At 28.3% G+C, this 25513-nt stretch overlaps 1 protein-coding gene across 4 annotated transcripts; it reads right to left on the reverse strand.

Annotated features, from left to right (window-relative positions):
- Positions 1–286: 286 nt before the first annotated feature.
- LOC111621705 (lipopolysaccharide-induced tumor necrosis factor-alpha factor homolog) lies at positions 287–25513 on the reverse strand. Of its 4 annotated transcripts, XM_023363926.1 has the most exons (5): positions 25288–25513; positions 24476–24511; positions 5562–5611; positions 2762–2915; positions 287–491 (listed from the first exon to the last, which is right to left on the reverse strand). In XM_023363926.1, the coding sequence occupies exons 3-5, from the start codon at positions 5572–5574 to the stop codon at positions 389–391; spliced, it is 270 nt and encodes an 89-aa protein (XP_023219694.1). In that variant the 5' UTR covers positions 5575–5611; positions 24476–24511; positions 25288–25513; the 3' UTR covers positions 287–388. The 4 variants fall into 4 exon arrangements, with proteins under 4 accessions (XP_023219694.1, XP_023219696.1, XP_023219697.1 ...); XM_023363928.1 differs by lacking the exons at positions 24476–24511; positions 25288–25513 and adding an exon at positions 13566–13642; XM_023363929.1 differs by lacking the exons at positions 24476–24511; positions 25288–25513 and adding an exon at positions 5734–6374.

The raw sequence follows: 25513 nt of genomic DNA on the forward strand, positions 1-25513 counted from the left end.
ACTGTATTTGGAGCATAAAATCTGAAGTAAAAAGTATAGAAAGAAATTGTAAATATTGCAAATGCTTCAAAAGATTAGAATTGTATAATTTTAATAGTTTTTAATAATTATTTTTAAAATTTATTGTCAATTTATTCATTTTTCTATATTTGTACTATCAACATACAGTATATATTTTGTAAATATTCGTATGCAAAACATATGTAAATTTACAGTAACTATAAAGTAAGCAGGATTACTAAAATTATTTGTTGTATATTATTTCACAAAGTACTTATTAAGAATCAACTATGAAAAATTTTGTACTTTATTTTAAAAATTTTAAATTGTTAAAAATAATTTCATAGGCGACTTTGTAGCAGTGAATATGGCATCCTAAGTATTTAAATTACAGTGCTTTACTTATTCCCAAAGTACTGTTACAATTAGGACAGGTGTGGATAGTATCTTTACAGGTGTCAATCACTAGTGGAATCCAAAAGCATGGGCAACTGTTAAAAAAATTATAAAAATTCTTAATTGTTAAATTGAAATTATAGAAAAATTTATGAAAGAGAAAGAATATTTTTCGTATAAGATAGGCATCCATAAATTTGAATAATAGCAAAATGAAGTTGAGAGCATCCTCGAGATCTTCAACGTCATAATTCCAGCCAACATTTGTAGCTAATATTAATGCTAAATAATACTAACATTGAAAAAGTATCAGTATTTCATCTGCTACTAATATACAGTGTTACACATAATTAAGATATAGTTTTATATCTAGGCTTTTAAAACTTAAATTAAAAATTTGACTTCAATAATATAAAGTTATTTAATTTTATAATGAATTATAAATTCATTCCTATAAATCGATTATAAGAAATTTATTGAAGTCCGAAAATATTAGATAATAATAACAATAGAGATTTTAAGTAAAGGACAATTTCATAAATACAGTATGTGAGATAATTCAAAAGTAACTGGCATTTTAAAATATTGATAATATTGCGGATTATCATTTCAGTTTGTAAATAAATGTCCCGTTTTCATAAATAAAACGAAATTTATTCAACAGTTGACATAATGTAAGTAACAAATATCCTGACTGAATAATAGTAAGTTACATATAGTATATAGTGGATATGCACGTTGAAAATGCTAGCAAATTTCGCTCGATGGTCTGAAAATTTCGGAAATATTCCTATTTTAAAGTGTGTAAATCCCTCTTTAAGTAAGAAAAGCTGAAATCTGATAATTTTGCAAGTCGTGTTGCAAGAAAATGAAATTTTTAAAGTGTTTCTAATTTTTTATTTTTTAAAAACATGCAAAAGTAAATAAATTTACAGGTAATAATGTCTTGAGTATCTTATAAAACTAACAAATGATTATATAACTGACATCATTGTCTTATTATTTAATAGCCAAACATTGCAATTACAATATTTCAATAAATTGTTTATTGAGTATAACTTGGAAAGATAAGTCAACAATTCAAAAACAAAATACTGTATATTGCGAATTCAATCAAATTTTAGTTAATATGTGCACAGAAATCCCGTCTTGGTAGAATTATAAACTTGTTTTTTAGCATTTAATAACATATACGTCCATATTATGATGCTACTTGTCTTCAAATATTATGTAATTTTTAATAATATTACATACAGTCGACCCCCCCTATAACATGGTAGATACGTTCCGTTCTTTGTGAAATTGATGTTCTACGAGTCCTTAAATACATGAGCCAATCACAGTCCGGCACGTATGCAGTTTACGGACTACGGCCGTTTGAAAGGCTTTCTTCCATAAAATTAATCGATTCTAGACTAATTCGAATCAACATTTCCAAAACACGTATAATTTTTGGAGAATAATTCATATAAACTATGCTATAAATAAAAATTGTAGGATTACTTACCGAGCGTGCACCGTTCGACGACGCCATTGCTTAAGCTCGTTTTCGTCGTGGAGCGGTGCATCGAATGGCGCTCGCGTGCTTCCTGATAAGTTATTTTTCTGCGTAAAATTCGCTGAACTTCGGAGACATTATTAATATAAATATAATTTTTATGGCCGTTAAATAATAAATGGTTTTTAGTAGGTCCTCTGCTCATTTAAACTCAACAGTTTGTGCAATATCCGCTATTGGTCTAGATTCGACTAATCCTGTCGCGACACGAGTCGGCGATGACGTTTTACTGAATTATACGAGTCTCTTTTGGCGTGTTTATACGAATATGGTCGCAATTTTTTGCCGTGTTATATGAATCCGAACTATATGAACCCGTTTTATAGGGTGGGTCTACTGTATTGTAATTCATGTTTTACATATTCTTATTTTTTATATTTCACATGACATCATATTATCAATTGAATAAAAATCAAAGTTCGTTTCGAATACGCGAATTTCATTATATATATGAAATTTTTGAATATTTCTTGAAATATCTCTTTAACATTTGTGATAACAACTGGATAATTGAGACTGGAGTTTCAGAGACTAAAAATAGTTAATTAATTGTTGTGTATGAGATAAAGCTCTATAACAACCTGCTATTTTTTACTTTTATCTAAATATATTTTTTGTCAATAAATTTGCTGCTATGGTTACTTAATGTCTATTGTTAAACTAAATTCCACTGTCTTATAAATGAGCATTGCTCTTTACAAAATTTTTATGTACTTGTGAAATATGATGTAAATTAAAATGCCAATTCTTTCGAAAGATTCTGTATTATAATAATATAATTTATGCATAAAAGCAAGAATAATTTACCATATTAAACAAACTGCAAAAGCTGCCAAATAAGTACAACCACCACTCTCTTTTACAGTCGATGTAACAACGGTATTTCTACAGTTTGGACAGAGGGTTTGAACAGGTGTATCACGAAATACCGGCTGCTGTACAATTACCGAAGGAGAATTCCCTATTAAGAAAAAGAAAAAAAAATTACAAATTTTAATGCTAATATTTCATATTTTCCAAAATTAAAATCTATTCAAATATCAATATAATGCAATAAAATTGTATTGAATATAGTGAAGCAAAATACTATTTTTTAAAATATAAATATAAGTATTTTTCTTATAGGAAATTTAATGTAAAATTTCATTTCTCATATAATATTTTGCTTCACGTGTAACTAACAAACAATTAGCTTTATTAAATATTACAAAATATATTTAATGTTCGTGTCATCATCAGAAGTAAAAAGGAACAAAATAATATGAAAAGAATTTAAAAAAATTCGTTTTAAACCCTAATTATCTTTATGTATTATTATTACTTGACCTGTAAAATCTAAGATACAAATTTTAATAAATTAATTACAGTCGAGTTAAAATAAATAACGAAATTATAATTTTAAAAAATAATTATGAAGTGAATGATATTTGAAGTAAAATGATAAATTTATACTGCATATAAGAATAATAAATCCAATTATTCTTTGAGAGACCAACAGGCAGAAAGAACTGTATTTACTTCTCCAATTTCTGAAATTTATTTCATCGCTCTCAAGTCGATTTACCTTCTCATTTCCTGCTGATTACGCTATATATCTTTGTTCGTGTTTGTATGCATAATGATTCGTTTATTTTGTTGGTCTGATGGTTCTGTATTCAATTTTGAGTCAATTATCGACCAAGTTTACTAATATAAATTCGTCTAAATCTCATTGTGATTTTATAAAAATTTAGTAAAATTCAATATTTTGTAATATCATTTTATCTACTTTATATAATTTCTATATAAAATAAAATACACCTTTTCTTGATTATAAGCAAGTAAATCTTCTTAAATTTGAATATAGAATGTTAACACAATGTGAAGAAGAGATTATAAGTCAAGAATAATTTTAAGAATGAATGGAAAAATCTCAGAAAGTTCAGAAGTACGGTTGCCAAATATCACGCTTGTTTTGCTATTTATAAACATTTTTTAACAATAGTAAACATTATTAATTAATTAATCGAAAATGTAAGGTAGAATATTGTTTAAGTTATTGTTAGCAGACTCCACATCCTGAATGACGAAATCCTTGCATGTAAGAGTATCACTGGAAAATCATATGATTAACACAGTCAAATTTAATTGATTGTTTCTTGTTACCCAGGGAAACAACATTCACTAAATATAACTTATAAACTTAATTACTTCTCCAGTTTATAATTCTTTATATTATTGTACTAATATGTAATAGGTAGATTCATATACCTTTTAAAATATGGTCGATATTTTTACTTTAAATAATTTACAGCATGAACTCAATTTCAGGAACATGTCACGAATCATAATAAATTGCCCTATTATACATATATATATTTATTTAAAAAATATTTTGTAATGATTTAAGATAAACGTTGTCTATAAATCATTATATTGAATTTTAATGTTTACTTTAGTTGGAAAGCAGGTAAATAAGTAAGCACGCAAAGTGCATCAAGTTAGGCAGCAGTTAAACAGCTATTATGCTATCATCATCATTAATTTCCCTGTTAAATGAAGTCGGATCTCTTTATTTCTAATGCTTTGATATAATTCAATATGGCAGCGTTTAAGCAAAACACATGATAAAAATGATAATACTGAAAAAATTGATATTTTATTATAAACATTTTTACTAAATTATCGATTGCTAATGCTAACGATTATTGATCGTCGATCGATCGTTTACAGAAAAAAAATTCGGAGACGAGTTGCGTAACTTTCCCGGCCAAACTTTAAAATTATATGTGGTTCCATCTGTTGTAAATGCCAATAACGAGTAAAATCTTCATTAAGTCAGATCCCACTCGAGATATGACGCATGACACCCCCCTCTATTTCCCCACCTGCTTGATCTTTAGCCACCAAAATTTAATAGCATCAATCCCTCTAATACATAAACCTCCCTATAAAGTAAATTAAATCTGAATTTGAACAAATATTCTGATTACAAATATCAAAGCTAAACAGTTCCAACAGAAAAATAATGACTAAAAGTTTTACTAAGTTTTATAAACAACAATAATATTATTAACATTTAACACGAATAAGAGAATGTTTAGCTTAAATCTCTTGTAAATTTTAATTATACCATTTAGGAAAATACTGTTTTATTATTGTTGAATATACACACGTGTCCAAAAGCACACGAACTGTAGACGAATATGGCAATAACTGTATTACACGGGGTTGACGTAACACGGCAGAGAATGGATGAAAGTGCTTACCAATACCCAAGCTGGGAGACCTGTTAGTGTAGAATATGTCCACCTCCACTCTATGAAATTGCCACCGACTGGTTGATTTTTTCTAGTATTATCTCTAGCAAATGTGTTCGTCCTTAAGTTTTGGACACGTATGTAGTAAAAAAATTCTACAAAAATGAACTATAAAAGCTTCTTTTTAATTTGTATAATGTGGATAGATTAATATTTAAAAAGTAACATAATTTTCAAATATTAAAATAAGACAATCATTACTTAACAGAATGAAATATTATGTAGCGCCAATTGAAAAATTATCGTGATAAAAAATAATAATAGTAATTTATTTAAAATTTATATAATTGCAATGTTTATTTACGTACCAACATAAGCCATTTGTTTCTCCAATTAAGTTCCTACTCGAAATGAAATTCTGAAAAAAATTATAAGAAAAGAATTTAATTAATCGTGTTTACAATAGATGGCAATCTATGCTACATACAATATCAATATACCGGTATTATTTATATTGTTATATTAATTAGAATGAACCACCCTCTATATAGCTTCAATGATTACACTATGCTGGCTTAACGACTTATTTCTCCGAACGTATCCCAGTTCTTAAGCAGTGAATACCTGTAATTCTTTGTTATATTCTAATGTTGTACGAGCAATTAATTATTGTGACGTCACAATGCCGGGCTGCAATTTTTAATCATATTTTTAATTTATTTAATTTAAAATATATGCTCTCCACCTCAAATTAGTAATGGCTTGCCCCTGTACGCCATACTTCTCCTTTAACGGTGCCAGTCATCTATTCGGGAGAAAATTTTTGAATTGAAAAAACGTGACTTCCGGTTTTCATCGAAAGTTATTATATAGTTAATCGGTTCCTGCCCGTAATGTTTCCATAACCGGTCTCGTCTTTCATCTATCTAACTTCATTCTCGAGATTAAGGAAAGACAGATGGACAGACGTCAGACGGAATTTGTATTTTTTGTTTTTTTTTATGCTGATCGGTGGTGTTTATCAGGTTTTTAATGTTTTATTTAAACTAAACGGGATGAATTTGATCGATAATAATTGTTATTAACAATGGATAAGTTAATCAACCAATCATAATCTCTATTTCTCTACTTTTTGCTAATGTAAACGGCATTATTTGAATTCTAGTACATAAAAATGTATTAGATACATCTTAAATAATGTATAAAATTGCCAATAGATACTCTCTGTATTATTTGAATATGATTTATTTATTAACACAATTATTAATTGATATAAAGGCTATGTTATGTTATTGAAAAATTGAATAATTTACAAGCATTCTTTGTTCATATAAATGATATATCAATATATTCGAATATTATATTTAAAGTTGAACATTTTATAACTAAAATCTGAATGAGTAATTCTTTGACATGGTTCTCATGCTTGACAGGACCGAAATAACAGAAAAATATTGTTCTAGATACATTTATTTATTGATGGAAAGAAGGAAATATTATAGAAATAGAAACTTATTTCAATAAATTTAAGCAATATTTTGGTAGGATACATAAACTATAAAAAAGATATCAATATTTTTAAATACATTATCATACATTTTCATAAAATATTATAAAAGGGAGTCAATTTAGATATGTGATTGATTAAAAATACATTTAACTAGAAAGAAACCGGTTTTAAATATTCATAAAATATATATAAATTTAATAGAAATATTTTAACATTTATTTATTTATTTTCACTATAGAAAGTAGGTTAACGTTAAACGTATGAGAGATAACCACCCTTAAATAATAAAAGTAGATAAAATAAAATAAAATAATAAGAAATAAAATTAAGAATATATTTACCTTTGTTTTAAAAATCTAAAAGTCATTGTAAAATTCCACTAAAATCTAAGTTTATATTTTTTTTTATATAAATATATTTTAATTGTTATAAAGTGGTAAAAAGCTTAATTTTAAAGGTAGGGATGGGTTTTATAAAAAATTGTAAATGATGATAACGAGTAAAATCGTCATTAACTCCGACCCTACTGAAGATATGACATACGACCCCTCTTTATCTCCACACTTTTAACTACCAAAATTTAATAGTATCAATCAATCGAGATGTGTCATGGCTTGGAAATAGTAATATATTAAGTATTTTTGTATTATTACTTTTAAGATCTGATCTGTCTTTTAGGCATTACTAAGAGTGAAATAAAATAAAAATGATTAAGTTTAAAACTAATAATTTCTAGTAATAAATTAAAGATTCTTGAAATCTGAATATATTTTCGTAAACTAAATCTTAAGATATTAAATATAATATGAAAAATATTTTATAATATTTAATTAGATTTAAATATAAAAGAAATCCGGAAACGAGTTGCGTAACTTTCCCGGAGAAAAATATTTATTGTTAAGAAACACATTAGCAAATTAGCGATTTTTAAAATTGTGGCACCATGTGTTAAGAGACTTTTACTTAAAGAATAGCTTTTGTATTATTAATTATAATAGAAATTTTCTGAAAAAATTTTCCAAATAAATACATTTATTTTTTGATAAACTAAGAATTTCTACGAATCAGAAACGTTTCATAACTTGAAAGCTTTTTGAGATATGACACCACTCCTTTAATATCTCCCAAACTAATGGTCCGATTTTCTTAAAACATTTCCTCCTAATACACAAACCTCCTTGCAAAATTTCAGAAATTTTCGACAAAAGGTACAGGATTTATTAAGCTTCAACTTGGGTAAATAAAATCGTGCTCCAAACACCCACTAACATCAATGCATACAGAAAAAAACCATGAATTTTTTGCATTTCTCGACTTTAAATTAATTGATTACTGGATTAGAATAAAACAAGTCGAAAAAGACTTAAAATTAATCAACAAATAAATATTACATTGCTTATTTGTGTTTATTTCTCAAATTAATTAATATTCGTCCTTCCTACAAAAAAAATTGCATTAGAATAGACTGTTAACGAGTCAAGGTTTGCATATTTTTGATAACTCTATGTAATTCCCTAGTCATTGATAGAAGAATATCGTAATGAATATCAAACGCTCGAAACTTATTCATAGTGAAAGCTTTTGTTGTTGACATTATGTAGAACAATGTGGCAATTTGACCTTCCGCTCCAAAAAATGGAACGAAGGTTTTCCTCGCCCTTCACTAAACATTAGCATAACAATCGTGAATGTTATCAATTGAAAAATTATTTTAAAGATGTCGTAACTTCAAAATGCCTTTATTTGTTTTTAATAGAAAAGTATAAAGTGTTTTTATGGTTAATTACAGTAAAACCTGTCCAAAACGGAACATGAATGAAATGGAAATCTCTGTCTAACGGAACGAATTCTCTTCTGTTAAAAAAAAACTGTTTAAAATGGAAATCTACCAAACCGGAAAAAATATTCGGTACCGTGCGATTCCAGTTTACGCAGGTTTTACTGTATTTGGAATTTTAAATTATTTTATGGTGTGTCGTGGCACTTCGCTTGAAATTGAACTTTCTTGTATAAATCATAATTAAAGCTTATGCATTACTAAATATATGAAGTTTATTTACTAATTTACTCAAAAAATTTTATATAAAAATATGTAAATCGAAGATATTTTGCATCCAATTAGATACTGTAATAGTTTAATCCATAATTAGAATGCAGTAGCAATGCAATACTGTTAGTTGTATAAGAAATTATTATGTATTGGAAAAAAGTAGTAATTTCTAAAGAATTAACTGAATATTAACATAATATAAAGTTATACTGAAACCATAATTAACCCTTAGTGAACGATAAAGTCAAATTTACTGTTCTGGATCCTTACAAGAGTATTGAATGGTTCCAGTCACAATATTGAAGAACCGATTTTGTTAAAAAAAATCATAAAAGGGCACTCAAAGAAAGTTTTGGTTAAAAAAATCATATAAATATTCAAACTTTATAGTAATATTTTATAATGAAAAAAAAAATACAAATACAGTAAAACCTGCACAAAACGGAAACTAAACGGGAAATATTCTTGAAAACGCAGTGATTTTCTGTGCCAAAAGACCTGTTCAAAACGGAAAATATTCGGTACCGTACGAGTCTGGCTTACACAGGTTTCGCTGTATACATCTATTCCCAATCTTGCTTTTTTAAATATATATTAATTTTATAAAAATCCACCCGAACGAAAATTTTACAAAAAGAGGGTATATCCGGGAATAGGAAATGCATTGTAACTCCAGTTAACTGTAAAATATTTCAAGTTTTTTCCTCATCTTCCATCTCTTTCCACATCTTCCTCAATACACTGTTTACTGACAAATAAACTGTTTACAACGATCACAATGTTGACCTATCCATTATGTTAAGCTTAACCATGAGTTAACCTCGTGTAATATTATCTTATTTAATTATATTATTAATAGTTAACTAGCTAACCGGGTGAAAAGTAATAAGGACAAACATTAAAATGAAAACGTATTAAAAATTTGGTTATTTCAGCTGTAGGAAAATGCTTGATAGGATCCACAACTTCAATGGCACAAAAAATAAGCAATTTACAAAAAAAGAGAGCTTATTTTATTCTAACATGATTTATTATTAACATTGTTTGTAGGTAAATATAGTAAACACAAGGTAGCATAGGAAACATAAAATCAACACACAGGACTTTCTGGTGTACTGTACTGTGTTTAAAAAATAAATCAACTCTTGATTTCTACAAAAAGAGTAACAATAACACAATTTTAATAAAAAGTTAAATTAAAAATTTTCCAATAAACTGTTTTTTCCCGTGTAAAAAAAGATGTATAAGAGGATAGGTGTATAACATAAATAATAAATATTTGATTTATTTACATCCTATTTAATGTCTTTATATTGAAGAAAATGAATTACTTATCAGATGAATAACAAAAGCAAGCCTAAACATAATTAATTGTAAACATGTTTGTATTAACGAATTGTTTACGTATTATACAATTTTAAATATAATCACCTATGTAAACATAATATTTTTAAGCTTATATGGTTTATACCAGAATCATTTGTTTCAAATGCAATCATTTTACTAAGAAAAATACACTTTTTTATACTAATATATAATTAATTCGTATTAATATCTTTTTTTAAGTGAATACACAGAATTTAATGTAGTCAAACCTCGATATAACGTCCTCGCAAAAGCTCTAATGAATACTTGTAACGGATCTTCTCCAAAGAATCCTTCAGTATGTGAGAATTAATAAATATACTTGCAAAGGACGGTGTTAATACTAAATCTCGTAACTTTCAAGTATATTATAACCACGTATAATTCTTGTTTGAGATATTTCGGTTTAGCGCCTTGTTCGATTTAGTGCCAATTTCAGAAGCGAACCAATGGTGCTAAATCGAAGATCGGTTGTATTTGAAAACTATTTATAATTGTCAATTGTGAACGTATGATTCCTATAAAATGTAAACAGTACCATCCTATGTTTATAAAATAGCTGTATAAAATACATGAAAATATAATATGTAAAAATGACAAGTTTGATTTATATCTAAACTTCTGAAGAAGGAAGTGACTAAGCAAAATGACGATTTACGGAGAACTGAAATAAATCCGAAAGATCAACAGCGCTATAAAATATAAATCGCATAAAATCTCATATATTATTTATTGATTAATATTTTAAAGCAAACGAAAAATAAGATTATCATTAAAATATGCAACGAAGCGATAAAACATTTATTATAAAATATAGTTTAAAGTGGTTTTATTTTAAAATAGCGAGGTTGCGGTCGACGTTTTCAACGCGGAAACGTGTACGTCGGACGTTCAGCGCCGCCATCTTGTAAGGCTAGAAGTTTAACAATGGCGTTTGGAAAGTCAGTAGAATCATGCTGGACGTTCCAAACGCCATTGTCAAACTTCTAGGCTTACAAGATGGCGGTGCTCAACGTTCGACGTACACGTTTTCGCGTTGAAAACGTCGACCGCAACCTCGCTATTAATATCTTTCTATATATATAACAGAAATAAAATGAACTCTTAAACACATGAAAATATACAGCAAAAATATCCATTTTTCTCATATGAAAATATATAGTAAAATCTGTGTAAACCGAAATCGCACGGTACAGAATACTTTATCCGGTTTGGCAGGTTTCCGTTTTCAACAGGTTTTATTGTATTACAGATTGAAGAGTTATAAAAATATAATTCTTAAAGGAAAAAAGTTCTTAGTTAACAAAACGTTTCCAAAAGTAGATGAAACAATTACCATTAAAAATATTTTATATCTAGTATCAAAGCGTAAAAATATTTTTACAAATGAAAAATAAAATATCACAATTAAATATTTATATTTTCCTTCAATTCCTGTGTATATAATCCCCTGAAACACTCCTCGAGATTCTATAATAAATGGAAAGTAAACATTCGCTATAGAAATTAGTTTATATACGTAACTGTACGTATGAAAAGCCTAAATATCTTTATATAACTTCTGAAGAATAAATGAATATTTCAAGATGAAACAAACACATTCAAAATAAATAATGCAAATCATAAAAATATTTTTTCTCCGGGCTATTTTGATAGAATTCTTTTAAATGACTGCAAATTTAAGAAAATAGCACTATAATGAGGGCCGTCGAGAGGAGGAAACTGGGGATTTTTCCCTGTGTCCAGAGATAGGGGCCCTAATGGTTCATACTACCATAAAATTAATGTTATTTTTGTTAAAAAAAAAAAAGGCAGAAGGGGCCCGCACTACTTCTCGACGACCCTTGATATTAGTATTAATAAATACAGTAAATAATAAAATTTTATGTTGTTAGTGTAGTCTTTATACAGCTTGAGCTTTAAATGTTTAATTTTTTAATAGTATTTTATAAACCATAGTTATGTTATTTTAAATATGTTTAGTATATTTAATTCTATCGAATCATTAGCGAATATTTTCCAAAAAATACTTATAAAATTTAAATTATTTAAGAAATAAACGGGGTTTTTTAAGCCGTAAAGAAATATTAAGGGGTACTAAAGAAAGACAAAAATAAATCAAGAATAAAACCAGATTGCGGTTTAAAATTTCTTGTNTTAAGGGGTACTAAAGAAAAACAAAAATAAATCAAGAATAAAACCAGATTGCGGTTTAAAATTTCTTGTAATTTCTAAATTTATAAGAAATTTCTTGTAACAAATTACAATAGACATATTTTAATGTACGTTAAAACGATTATAAGTAATTTTAAAATATATTAACTCGTTCTTTACGTTTCTGAGGAATGTGAAGTTTCTACCCGCCTAGTTACAAATGGTTTTATTCTTTCTGTTTTTTTTGGGGAGTCAAATATTTCATTTCATACATCATTCTTTACACTTTGGGCGTTACTTGTTACTTGTTTGAATTAAAATACTTTCATTTTAGTTTCGTGTTTGTTACTTTGTATATTTATCTAAATAATAAAGTGTGATACAAAATTATAATAATATTTTGAATATTTTATTAATGTTTCTGCAATACTTAAGCAACACAAGTAAGTTGCTTAGAATTTATATCCTGTTAGACAAAATCAAAACAATTTTGAATACTTTATTCAATTTTCAGAAGTAACGAATATAGAAAACTACATGATAAGCTTTGTATAAACGGTAAAATCCCTATATAGCGCTATTAATGAATCTTTGTAGACGGATTTTCCCATATAAGTATTAAATAAAGAAGCCTGCAGTATGTGTCAATTACTACATATAAATGCACGACAGTGTTATTGCCAAATCACGTGACTTACAAACTAACCTCATTACTACATATTATTATTATTGTTTGAGTTGCTTCGATTTAACGCCGCATTCGATTTAGTGTGTTTCGGAGGTGTACGGTAGCGCAAAATTGAAGTTTAATCGTTTATAAGCTTCATATATAAATACTGTATATAAGTTTTAGAAAGTTATTCCTATTCAGTGTGTGTGTAAGTGTGTGTACAGAGCTTCATTTTAATTTCCTTCAAAGATTAGACAGTCCATCATAATATTTCGTTTATATACATAAATAAATAAATGTTGTAGTTAATTTATTTATTTAGACATACTAGGCAGAGCCCATGATGCGGGGTATACAATAATTCGTTACATGTACATTACAAAAAATATCATAATCCATCCATTATTACAGAGAAAATTAACATATACATAAATCAAAACAAAAATTATACAAGTATTATTATAAACATCAAAAAACATCAAAAATAAATATCTAAAAAATGAATATCTGAAAGCCAAATATCCAAATATAAACATATAACATAATAACAAAAAATCATCATGGGGAGAACTATCCAACCAAAAACATCATTATATAAAGAAAAAAACATTAATTACACCCACCTATAAAAGAAAAAGGATTCAATTATCTTATCCAAAATGTGGATAGTCTCCCAACACTTCTTAGCCACAAGCACACTNTGTAGTTAATTTATTTATTTAGACATACTAGGCAGAGCCCATGATGCGGGGTATACAATAATTCGTTACATGTACATTACAAAAAATATCATAATTCATCCATTATTACAGAGAAAATTAACATATACATAAATCAAAACAAAAATTATACAAGTATTATTATAAACATCAAAAAACATCAAAAATAAATATCTAAAAAATGAATATCTGAAAGCCAAATATCCAAATATAAACATATGGTTTATACCAGAATCATTTGTTTCAAATGCAATCATTTTACTAAGAAAAATACACTTTTTTATACTAATATATAATTAATTCGTATTAATATCTTTTTTTAAGTGAATACACAGAATTTAATGTAGTCAAACCTCGATATAACGTCCTCGCAAGAGCTCTAATGAATACTTGTAACGGATCTTCTCCAAAGAATCCTTCAGTATGTGAGAATTAATAAATATACTTGCAAAGGACGGTGTTAATACTAAATCTCGTAACTTTCAAGTATATTATAACCACGTATAATTCTTGTTTGAGATATTTCGGTTTAGCGCCTTGTTCGATTTAGTGCCAATTTCAGAAGCGAACCAATGGTGCTAAATCGAAGATCGGTTGTATTTGAAAACTATTTATAATTGTCAATTGTGAACGTATGATTCCTATAAAATGTAAACAGTACCATCCTATGTTTATAAAATAGCTGTATAAAATACATGAAAATATAATATGTAAAAATGACAAGTTTGATTTATATCTAAACTTCTGAAGAAGGAAGTGACTAAGCAAAATGACGATTTACGGAGAACTGAAATAAATCCGAAAGATCAACAGCGCTATAAAATATAAATCGCATAAAATCTCATATATTATTTATTGATTAATATTTTAAAGCAAACGAAAAATAAGATTATCATTAAAATATGCAACGAAGCGATAAAACATTTATTATAAAATATAGTTTAAAGTGGTTTTATTTTAAAATAGCGAGGTTGCGGTCGACGTTTTCAACGCGGAAACGTGTACGTCGGACGTTCAGCGCCGCCATCTTGTAAGGCTAGAAGTTTAACAATGGCGTTTGGAAAGTCAGTAGAATCATGCTGGACGTTCCAAACGCCATTGTCAAACTTCTAGGCTTACAAGATGGCGGTGCTCAACGTTCGACGTACACGTTTTCGCGTTGAAAACGTCGACCGCAACCTCGCTATTAATATCTTTCTATATATATAACAGAAATAAAATGAACTCTTAAACACATGAAAATATACAGCAAAAATATCCATTTTTCTCATATGAAAATATATAGTAAAATCTGTGTAAACCGAAATCGCACGGTACAGAATACTTTATCCGGTTTGGCAGGTTTCCGTTTTCAACAGGTTTTATTGTATTACAGATTGAAGAGTTATAAAAATATAATTCTTAAAGGAAAAAAGTTCTTAGTTAACAAAACGTTTCCAAAAGTAGATGAAACAATTACCATTAAAAATATTTTATATCTAGTATCAAAGCGTAAAAATATTTTTACAAATGAAAAATAAAATATCACAATTAAATATTTATATTTTCCTTCAATTCCTGTGTATATAATCCCCTGAAACACTCCTCGAGATTCTATAATAAATGGAAAGTAAACATTCGCTATAGAAATTAGTTTATATACGTAACTGTACGTATGAANTTTAATTCTGAGTTCATTTTGCATACTTAAAGTTACTACTGTCGATGATATACGACTCCAATCATAATATGAACGTACAACATCACTTCATGCATTATTTAAATTCGAAAACTATATTTTCTACTTGAATATACAGCAGAAAAAATTACGATTTAGAATTTTTATTTTCATGCTTAACCATAAAATATACATATTTTAAAGGAAACTAATCATATTATCTTTAATTCACCACACATTGGCAGGTCTTATGAATACAGAAAAAGAATTATGAATGTTCAAAAATGTTTCTAGAATACAAACTGCCTTTTGCTGTGCCTCTAAATTTATGTTTGATATTAATCTGTTTTTTTTTTTTTTTTATTTTTTTTAAATATGAATGAAACTACTCTTTTACAGCAGATTTCACTATGAGAAAATTCGCTTTGTTTTAAGAAGTTCTTAATAAATGTAGGGGAGACCGGGGCAACTTCGGCATACGGGGCAAGTTTGTCAAGCGCTTTTTTTTTAAACAAATTAAAAGGAGACTTTGGTTATAGGTTAGGCAGTTGAATTTTATTGGTGGCTTGTTGAATGTAGTGTTTTTATTGTTCTCCAACAAGCGTAGTTGAATTATCAAGCAAATTTTCATTTTCGTTCAATTCCATATAATATTTTTTTTCCATTTATATTGAATTGGCAGGTTTTGTTATAATTCCATGATAACGAAAGTTACTTTTCCTGTTAGAAGGATGTAACTTCAACTTATTCACGTGGCCAGATCGTGGCTTGGCATTCTGTTCTCAGGGTTGTACTTAATGTTTCGAAATCATGACTAGCGGGGTAAGATCGGCAACATAAAGCCACATTAGAAGCAAAGGATAAAAATCAAACAGATGATAAATGAAAACATGTTTGCATTTGTTATTCATGTATATATGTCTTTGAACTTGCATTTCGTTGTAATAATATTAAATGGGTGTTGGATTTGTATTTCTTTGTTTTAATAGTGAATTCCAACTTATACATTGTTAATAACATAATTTTATATACGTGCCTATCTTGCCCCATTACTGTTGCCCCTATACCAGGGGCAACTTTAATAAAAATAATTAAAATAATTACAACTTTACAAAAAGAGAGAAGTTGCCGATCTTGCCCCTATACCCGGGGCAACTTCGTCAATTTCTCTCTTCTTGTAAAGTTGTAATTATTTTAATTATTTTTATTTCCAAACTGATTTTAACCAGTTCTATAGTAAGGTAGCATTCCAATAGACAATATGCAAAGCCTTTTTTTTCAGTTTACAGCAGTATTTATTACACAAAATTTAAGTAAAGCTTAACATGCCGATCTTGCCCCGGTCTCCCCTAAGCTTGAAAAATAAATTTAATTTCTCGAAAATTGTAGGAAAAGTTTCATGATAAATATTTCAGTAATTCGACTTCAAAGTCATTGAGAAATTTTTATTTACACGCATTAAGATACGACAAGAACTTAATTGAACCTAATGTTAATTATATATAGGAGAAAATTATATTTATCTGTTAATTATGATATCGAGCTTTAATTAGCTATTGTAGAACATACTATCAATATTTATAGTAAATGATCGCGAAAATAGATACTTATTTTAAGCTGTTTATAAAATAAAGTACAGGATTAACGTAACATAATTAAAATTAATGCAATTTTACAAATAAATCTGCTTATTTAATTATTAAATTACAGTAGACCCCCCTATAATGCTTAGATACGTTCCACGCTAACCGAAAATTACGTTGTAGGAATGATTAAATACATGAGCCAATCGCAGCCCGATAGGTGGGAACTTTACGGACTAAGGCTGTTTGAAAGGTTTTCTTCTATAAAATTAACCGATTCTAGACTAATTCCACTCAACATTTCCAAAACACGTATAATTTTTTGGGAATAATCCGTATAAACTACGCTATAAACAAAAAATTATAGGATTACTTACCGAGTGTGTACCGTTCGACTACGCCGTTGCTTAAAGCTGGTTTTCATCGCGGAACAGCACATGAAACGGCGGCCGCGATTTCTAATAACGAATTTTTCGCATAAAAATAACTTGACCTTTGGAGACATCATTAATATAAATAATTTTTATGGCCGTTGAATAAGAAGTGTTTCTTTCACAAGAAATGTATAAAATTAGTGCTGTATTAGACTTACGGTACCTAATTTACATACTGTACAGACGATAATAAACTCAACTTACTAGCCTAAAATCTCCGTAGCGTGTTGCCAGGCGGCAGAAAGCATATATATAATTATAATAAAGTTACAATAAATTAAGTTAATATATAATTATATATACAGTACCTAATTTATATATAATTAATATATAATTATATGTACAGTACCTAATTTATATATAATACTAAACAGACGATAGCAAACTCAATTTAGTTGCTCCGTAGCGTGGCGCAGGGTCGGAGGAAAGTAGTTCGGCTGCTCATCCACTATTGGTCCAGACTCTATCAATCTTCTTGCGAAACGACGTTATAGGAGGTACGTTATATGAAAGTTGCTACAATTTTTTCGCTACGTTATAGGAATTTCCGTTATAGGAACGTACGTTATACGGGGGTCGACTGTAGTTAAGAATGTAAGATAATAGCACGTGTTAGACTTCCATTAACATTCTAAGTAACTAATTTACAGGTAAAACCTGCCTGAAGTTCCCTGCAATACGAAAATCTAAACGGAAAAGAAATTTTGGAACCGAATGATTTCCTGTATTAAATACTACTATAAGCCAGAAACCTGTCTAACGCGGGAACGGAAGACATAACATAACTCGAGTCGAACGGAATTTTTCGGTGTAACAGCAGCTAAATTTTAAATTCTAATTAAAACACATTCCGAGGATATTGAGTTTTAACACTTAATTTTTGTTTACATGAATGAAAACGACCCTCCGTAAAACAGTAACCTATGAAAACGGAAGACTTCTCACCGTTTTAGCCAGGTTTTAACCATACAAACCTATACATTCTTCATATTTTTTACACTATTTTTTCCAGATATTTTAATTTATTAATAAATTATTTAATTAAACAAATATGAAGCGAAATATTTTGATAATTCGTGTTTCGTTTGTTTTTCTATACGACATGGGGGATCTGCCGAGAGGGGATGCCTCCCGGGAGTAATTTCTATGGAAAACTGACTCCTATTTAGATGCTAAAAACTTGAAAAAACCCGGAAAACTTCCACGTGGAGAGGAGCGAACCCACGACTAACTTGCCAGTGTTCGTAGCTATCATCCACTCGTGTGTTTCGTACATAAAAAGTAATTCATTTCCTTATTTTTCATATAAGTTATTCCATTTGTCCAACTTTCCACTTACTTTTTTAATAAAAGAAATCGATTTATTCATTCAAAGAAATTTATTTTTATTCCTTTCGTGACTACACGTTTTATTTTTTATTATACAGGTTTCGGATCCTGTATAATAATACTTTTATATTCAGAAACTAAGTAAACAAAATGTATCTATTTTTGAAAAATAATTTATTTTACATTTCAATTACTTAGAAAAAAAATTTAAAATTTCTCTAAATAACACGTATCAGTACTGATACTCTACGATGAATCAATAATATTTGCTTTCAGAATTTCAATGTTTTAAGCCGTCCTTTGTTATTTCATTTGTCTTCGGAAGGATTTTAATTATATAAAAGTAATATTTTATTTTAAAATTAAAAAAAATGTCCAGTTTTTTTTACAGATTCGACCTTCGAGAGAATTTTACTATTAAATAAAACGATTACGTGAGATTTACATTACTTGGTTTTCAATCACGTGATACGTGGTTGTGTGGGTAGTCGTATGACGTCAGTGGTGGAATTTTTTTTGCACGAGAATCGGAAAACAGCTTAACGCCTACGTGGTATTTTATTTATTTATTTATTTATTTTTACGAGTAACAGCATGACAGGTGTATAGAGAAAGATGTGATGATAAGTTTTCCTGTATGGAACTTTTAGGTCTAAGTGTTTTTGGTTTTGCCCCCACTTACATAATCTACAATCTGCAAACTTCCTGTCTAAATCGAAGTTTTGCTCTTAAAATTCATTTCATATTTATATGCAGACTCCGTAATGGAGACTCTCAAAGTACACAGTGCATCGATACTTTAAAGAGAGTGAGATTCGGCCACCTAAAGGTTAATCCAGCAATAAATATCTGAACTTCGAGACAATCTTGCTGGTTAAATTGATTCCTTGTGACGCTGGAAAGCAATGGCGCGTTATACTATGGGTAGAAAAGACAATTGCTTGGCTCCTCCACCAACAAAAGGGTCATAAACCAATCTTTTATTTAAAGTCATTACTGTACTAAGAATATCGAAATTTATATTTAGGCAATATCTGGGGACTCTAGATTGTCGGTACACTGGCACAAAGCAAAGGTCACTTTAAAAAACGAACGAGAATACCGGAGAATTCCCCAGAATCCCCCGAATAAAAATGTTCGAAGTAGGGACAAATGAAAAACACTATAAATGGGGACACTTCTTGAATCTATAACTAGCCACTGCTGGAAAGTGGAAACAGAGATCATTGAAAGTGGCACCCGTTTCACAGATACACGATAGGAACCACAGCGGAAGAGACTACCAGAATTTGATTTCCACGGAGACGAAGTAACCTTTTTTGGCTTTAGTAAGAAAATTGACGGAAACCTCTCCAGTTGGGTGACAGGAGGACTCCTAGTTTGTCGAAAACTAAAGAATTTTGTCTGAAAAACTTTCATCAAAGTTTTCGTTTCCTCCCCAGATTCCTCTCATAAATCATCTCTTTGATGGACGGTAGTGATGTGGGAATAGTAACTATCGTTGTACTCGTTACTCGCAAGGATCCAAAGTAAGGAATAATGTTACGACACAGCAAAGGAAAAATATGAAATAAATGTTTAATATCGTTTAACGTCACTTATTTAGTACGTAGATAACTTTTAATATCCCCCTTAAGTCTTTATTGATTTAAGGAATTAAAAGAGGATGCTTTGCATAATAATTCGGGTTCGATCGTAAAAAATCAGGACTTTGAAGGTTCGATTATGCCCCGAAGGTAGTAGACGAGGGACGATAATTCCCGGAATTTTTGGATTTTCCAGTTAACGTCTGAATAATAGGGGAGAATAAACAATTGCAAACATGTGCAGTTGAAACCATTAAGCTGCTCTTCCGTGTGCCGTCAGAATATTCACTTTTGTGTGTTGATGTTTATCCGAAAAATCGAGATTAGCGGACTTAATTTCTTATATTTTTATCAATACGTTCTTATGACACTACGTTTATTAATGAATAAGTTGACCTACTTACATAGCAGACTTCTCTACCAGTTATATTCTTAAATCTATTATTTGAAATTTTACGCTGGGGGTAATAACGCCATAGTAATCGAAATTAACCCATGTGTTTTAATTGTAATTTATATTATATGTAAGCGTTAAAAATTCTTCCCAGATGCCATTAATAGAAGCTTGCACTGGAAAGTATATTTCTTCCTTATCAGTAGTGAAAACAATAATAATTACAATAAGCAACATTTGACTATTTTGACTGGGAGATTAATAAATATTGTAAAGCTTAGCATTACTTTTCTAAAATTTTTTGTGACTGTTAGATAATTCTGTACTATACTCTATGACGGCACTACGCCAGATGTATGGTGAATTGGTAGGGTATTTTTTCTTGGTGAATAAACGCGTTAGGACAATTCACCGTGCTTTTTTATGGTCCTAAATGAAAGAACAGATCGTATAAATTAAATTTTTGTGGAATTTTTTGTGCCTGCTCTATCAGTATTCGGTAAGAGCCACTTTTTTTCTTAGGGGTAACGCCAATTCCTCACTTTCCCTACCTGGGGTCGTCAATAATAAAACAATTACCATAGCCGTTAAAGCATACAAAACATATTATAGATTGTCATAACTAATTCAGAAAATTTATTTCAATATCTCGACCCTAGATTCAAACAAAACAAAACAGAAAAAATAAAAACTCGTGAAATGAAACGAAAATAAAACGACCCAATCCAAACTCTGTCAGTACATTTTCTCTTCGTGACTAACAAATGTCTGTGATTAAAAACCTTAACAAAAAAAACTCAATTAAACTAGGCATAAACTATAATTAATTGGACTGTGCTCAAAATATAAAATAGAATAATTTATATATATAAAAAACCCTAATTAACGTAATCATAAACAATGTCTATTCAGACCAAATAAAAATAATAAAACTCACGAAATAAAATAAACAAAAATGCTCTAAAGCTGTTAAGAATTGTGCTCAATAGGAAAAACCCTATTAGTAGCAATTTCAAACATGGTTCTTGATACTAGCAGTAACTACTACTGAATAGTCGAGCATCAATAGTAATTCGTTACTACCTATTTAATACCTTCTAGCGAATAATCGAGTAACGAAAGCTGAGTAATGAATAACCATTATTTTAGGTTCAGTTTCTCATAATGGTAACGGGTTCGCGCGTAACTAGCAAGTATTATTGATTAATAATGAATACCGATATTCTCTGCCTGTTACCCAAAAGTAACTGATTTGCACACCACTAGCGAACATTCACCCGGCTCTCTTTAATTAGATGAAATTCTCATCGAAAGTCTAAGAGGTCATCTGGAAGTCGACTCTCCTTCCTGGGAATGCATTTCTCACTTCTCATTGCTTTCTCCGTTTTGTTTATCGTTCTAATTATGAGAATCCCATTACAGATCTTTGGTAAATGATTGGCGAGACGATGTAGACATACAATCTAGTAGTTGACACTTTCGTCTGACGCGACGTCTACATTATCGGATTAAAAGACTAACTTGGAAAATTTTCAACATTTTTATATTAAAATATAACTCTAAAACGTTAATCCCACGATTTTATGAATATTAAACGTTTCACTTGGTAATACACCATATAATCAACAGACAGAAAAATTAGTTATACTTTAGTCTTGTAATCAAAATTATCATTGAAATTTGAACCATTTATTATATAACTTAGACTATACTTTACCAATTACTGTACTTCTAACTAATAATTTCTAATGTATAAAACTTTCAGTAATATCAACTCAAATTTTTCTTATACGCTTTTGATTTGTCTCTGTCTGGTCAAAAATAATCTGGCCTTATAGTATGTTAGGAAAGGATTTATTTAAAATAATAATAATTAAAGTAATAAAATATTTATTTTATTACTAAGTACTTATAATATAAGCAATAGTAAAAAATTCGACTTCATTAATATATTATATTATTATAAATAAAACACAATATTTGATGAGAGAGTAGTTTTGTAATAAAAAAACTTTCACATTAAGATAACAGTATAGCATAATTGTTATTAGAATCCAAGTTAATTAAATAAAAGTTTGAACATTATATTAGTCTTATCTTTGTATACATATAGTATAAAAGTTCTAACTTTAACTATATAATATATGAAGTTGCATGGGAACTTTTTATATATAGTGATCTTTTGATGCAGTAACTGATTTACACAGTTTACTGTACTTACAGTATAGTATACTAATGTGATGAACTGTGTTACTGCATCAAAAGATCACTAAATAAGAATCTCACGTAGTGATTACACAAAAATCACTATATAAAATGGCGTAAGCTATATGTATATAAGTAATGTAAACAAATTAAAAGAAGGCTGAACAAAAGATAAAAGTAAACAGTATATTAGCTCTTTTTGCCTCTATGTCCTTACTATTATCAATTTTTGTTTGTATCCTTGTCTACTTTGGACCTTGTTTATTAATAGGACTTATTACACTGGTGTAGCTTCAATTTAGCAAATAGAGGAGATCTTAGTCAAAAAGTCAAAACAAAATATCTTTATTTTCATCTGTATACATTGTTTTTGTATTTCGGTCTAACTATCCATTTATTAAAAAGATCAATTTTTGTTTAAAAATGTTTAAAAATTGAAATATAAAAAAACTAAACGCTTATTAACGTTCTATATTGAGTCATGATTCCAACATCTATGACTTTTAACTGTACTAGTTTATTATATTTTAATGTAAGCGTCTATATATATCATATATCAATGTATTTTATATGCTCTCAGGACAATAAAAAAAATGTTAACTTTTTGAAGAATATTAGAATTTGTTGTAAAGGATGGAGGAAATCCTTTGGTATAGTATATATAATTATACGTTTAAAATACACTTTCGATGTAGTGAACTACCAATTACTGAGTAAACCATTCACGATGTCGAATTCATTGTATAGTGCACACAAGATAATTGTTTCAAATTCCATTTGAAAATTATTTCGATTTCAAATATCAAGAAATGTTCCTATTTTCAATACTAAAATATATGAAAATAAATTAGAAACAGAATTCTATTTATGACTATGTTAATAACAATAAAATTTATTAAACTGCAAATATTGTACAATATTTACGTAAATATTGTGCAATAAAAATAATCTCCCCTCTTCTTGCATACATGGAATGCATACATAAATATAGATAAACTTTTTTGAAAAATTTCACATTTCGTAATTTTGTGTAGACGTCCAGAAACAGAAAAACAATAATAAAACAGAGTCGAAAATAGAACCGAAATCATTAAAGTAATTATTGTTAGACTATAGTTCTGTTTATAATAATTGTTTTATTACAACATTTTGTATTATTATCCATTAAGAATATTTAAATTTTTGTTATTAATATCTTCTCTTTAAACATTCTTCCACTCAAATGGTTACTGAGAAACCAGAGATAAAGAAATAATGTTTCCGTTACCTCTTGCTTCTCATTGTTCATAGACTGTGTTCCAGGAAGCTTGTAAGTAATACATTTAATTTCATGTATGAATCTCCATAAATCTGACTTCTCAGCAATCATCAGAAGATACGTGTTACTTGTAAAAGTAGATGCTTATGCGATCAAAATTCAATCAGAGTTTATTGCCACAATACTTCGATTTTAATAAGAAACACCCTTTATATGGTGAAGAAAGTAATAAAATACAGTTTTCTGACTATTTTTACTGTAAAGTTTACTAAAAAAATTTTATAGTAATTAACTTAAAAACAGATAATTACATATACAGAACTATATAGTAAATACATTTTAAAAATTAATTTATTAAATTTACTTACTTGTAAAGATGAAAGTAGATTCGTTATTGGAGTTGCCTGTAAACAATTAAAAAAATTAATTCATTTTATAAAATTTAATTACATGTTTTTATTTCTATATTTGTATTTTAGTATTAATTACATGGTAAAAGCTTATAACAAATCATTATACTATGTAATGATTTTCTAATTTTTTATTATAAAGTCATATTATTAAATATATATGAATCTATAATAATTTTATTATTATAGAATCATATATATTTATTATTAACTCTCGTTATATTTCAGTTATATATGTGAAATACTTTATAATTATTAGATTATGTATTGCAAAATATTAGGCAACACATGTTTTTCGGATTGGAGAATGAATATTAAGCATAGATTCGATTGTTGCTAAGCATAAAAAAACCACCTACACGTTGTAATTAGAATTAGTTAGACAGAAATATCAACTATAGTATAATGTCATAACGATTTAAATAAAGATAAATTATAATAATTTTGTATAAAATTAATTTTTCGAATTTATATAATAAAAACACACAAAAATGTAAAGTCTCTCAGTACAATTATACGTTTATTTATTACCAAAATTGTCATATAATAAAATAATACAGATTAAAACAAGCCTTTGTATTTCGAAGCAATGTCAATATTCTGTTTGAATTCTATTTTAAGATTTGTGTCCTTTGTAAGTATATTTAAAAATTAGTGAAGTAGTTAATTGGCATAATCGTGTAAGGAATTGTTACGAGAGGTATTTTATTTTCGAGGAAAAAAAAATCACAAAAGGAAACATGGGGGAAAAAAAGAGGTAAAGAACTTACCTGCCAACTTGAATACCTTCTACTCTTTTACTGCATAAGCTCTTTACTGACGTCACTTATTATCATATATTCTATTGGTGAATTCTCTTTGATGTATCACATTTTATAGTCTTAGGGCGTGACACATGCAGGCTATTATAATATTCATCACGATAACTTCCGTTTTAAAGACACTCGTTTCGTTTATTCGTATTTAATTAATAATTTAAATAGTTTAATTAGGTGC

This window comes from Centruroides sculpturatus, unplaced genomic scaffold (assembly GCF_000671375.1).
Source record: "Centruroides sculpturatus isolate CEXI.00-Female unplaced genomic scaffold, Cexi_2.0 scaffold352, whole genome shotgun sequence".
Lineage (NCBI taxonomy): Eukaryota > Metazoa > Arthropoda > Arachnida > Scorpiones > Buthidae > Centruroides > Centruroides sculpturatus.

Excerpts from the sequence above, each read along its gene's own strand:
- LOC111621705 (XM_023363926.1), bottom strand. Across the intron at positions 492-2,761 it reads TTTGCAGTTTGTTTAATATG|TTGCCCATGCTTTTGGATTC; the intron begins GTAAATTATTCT and ends TTTTTTTAACAG.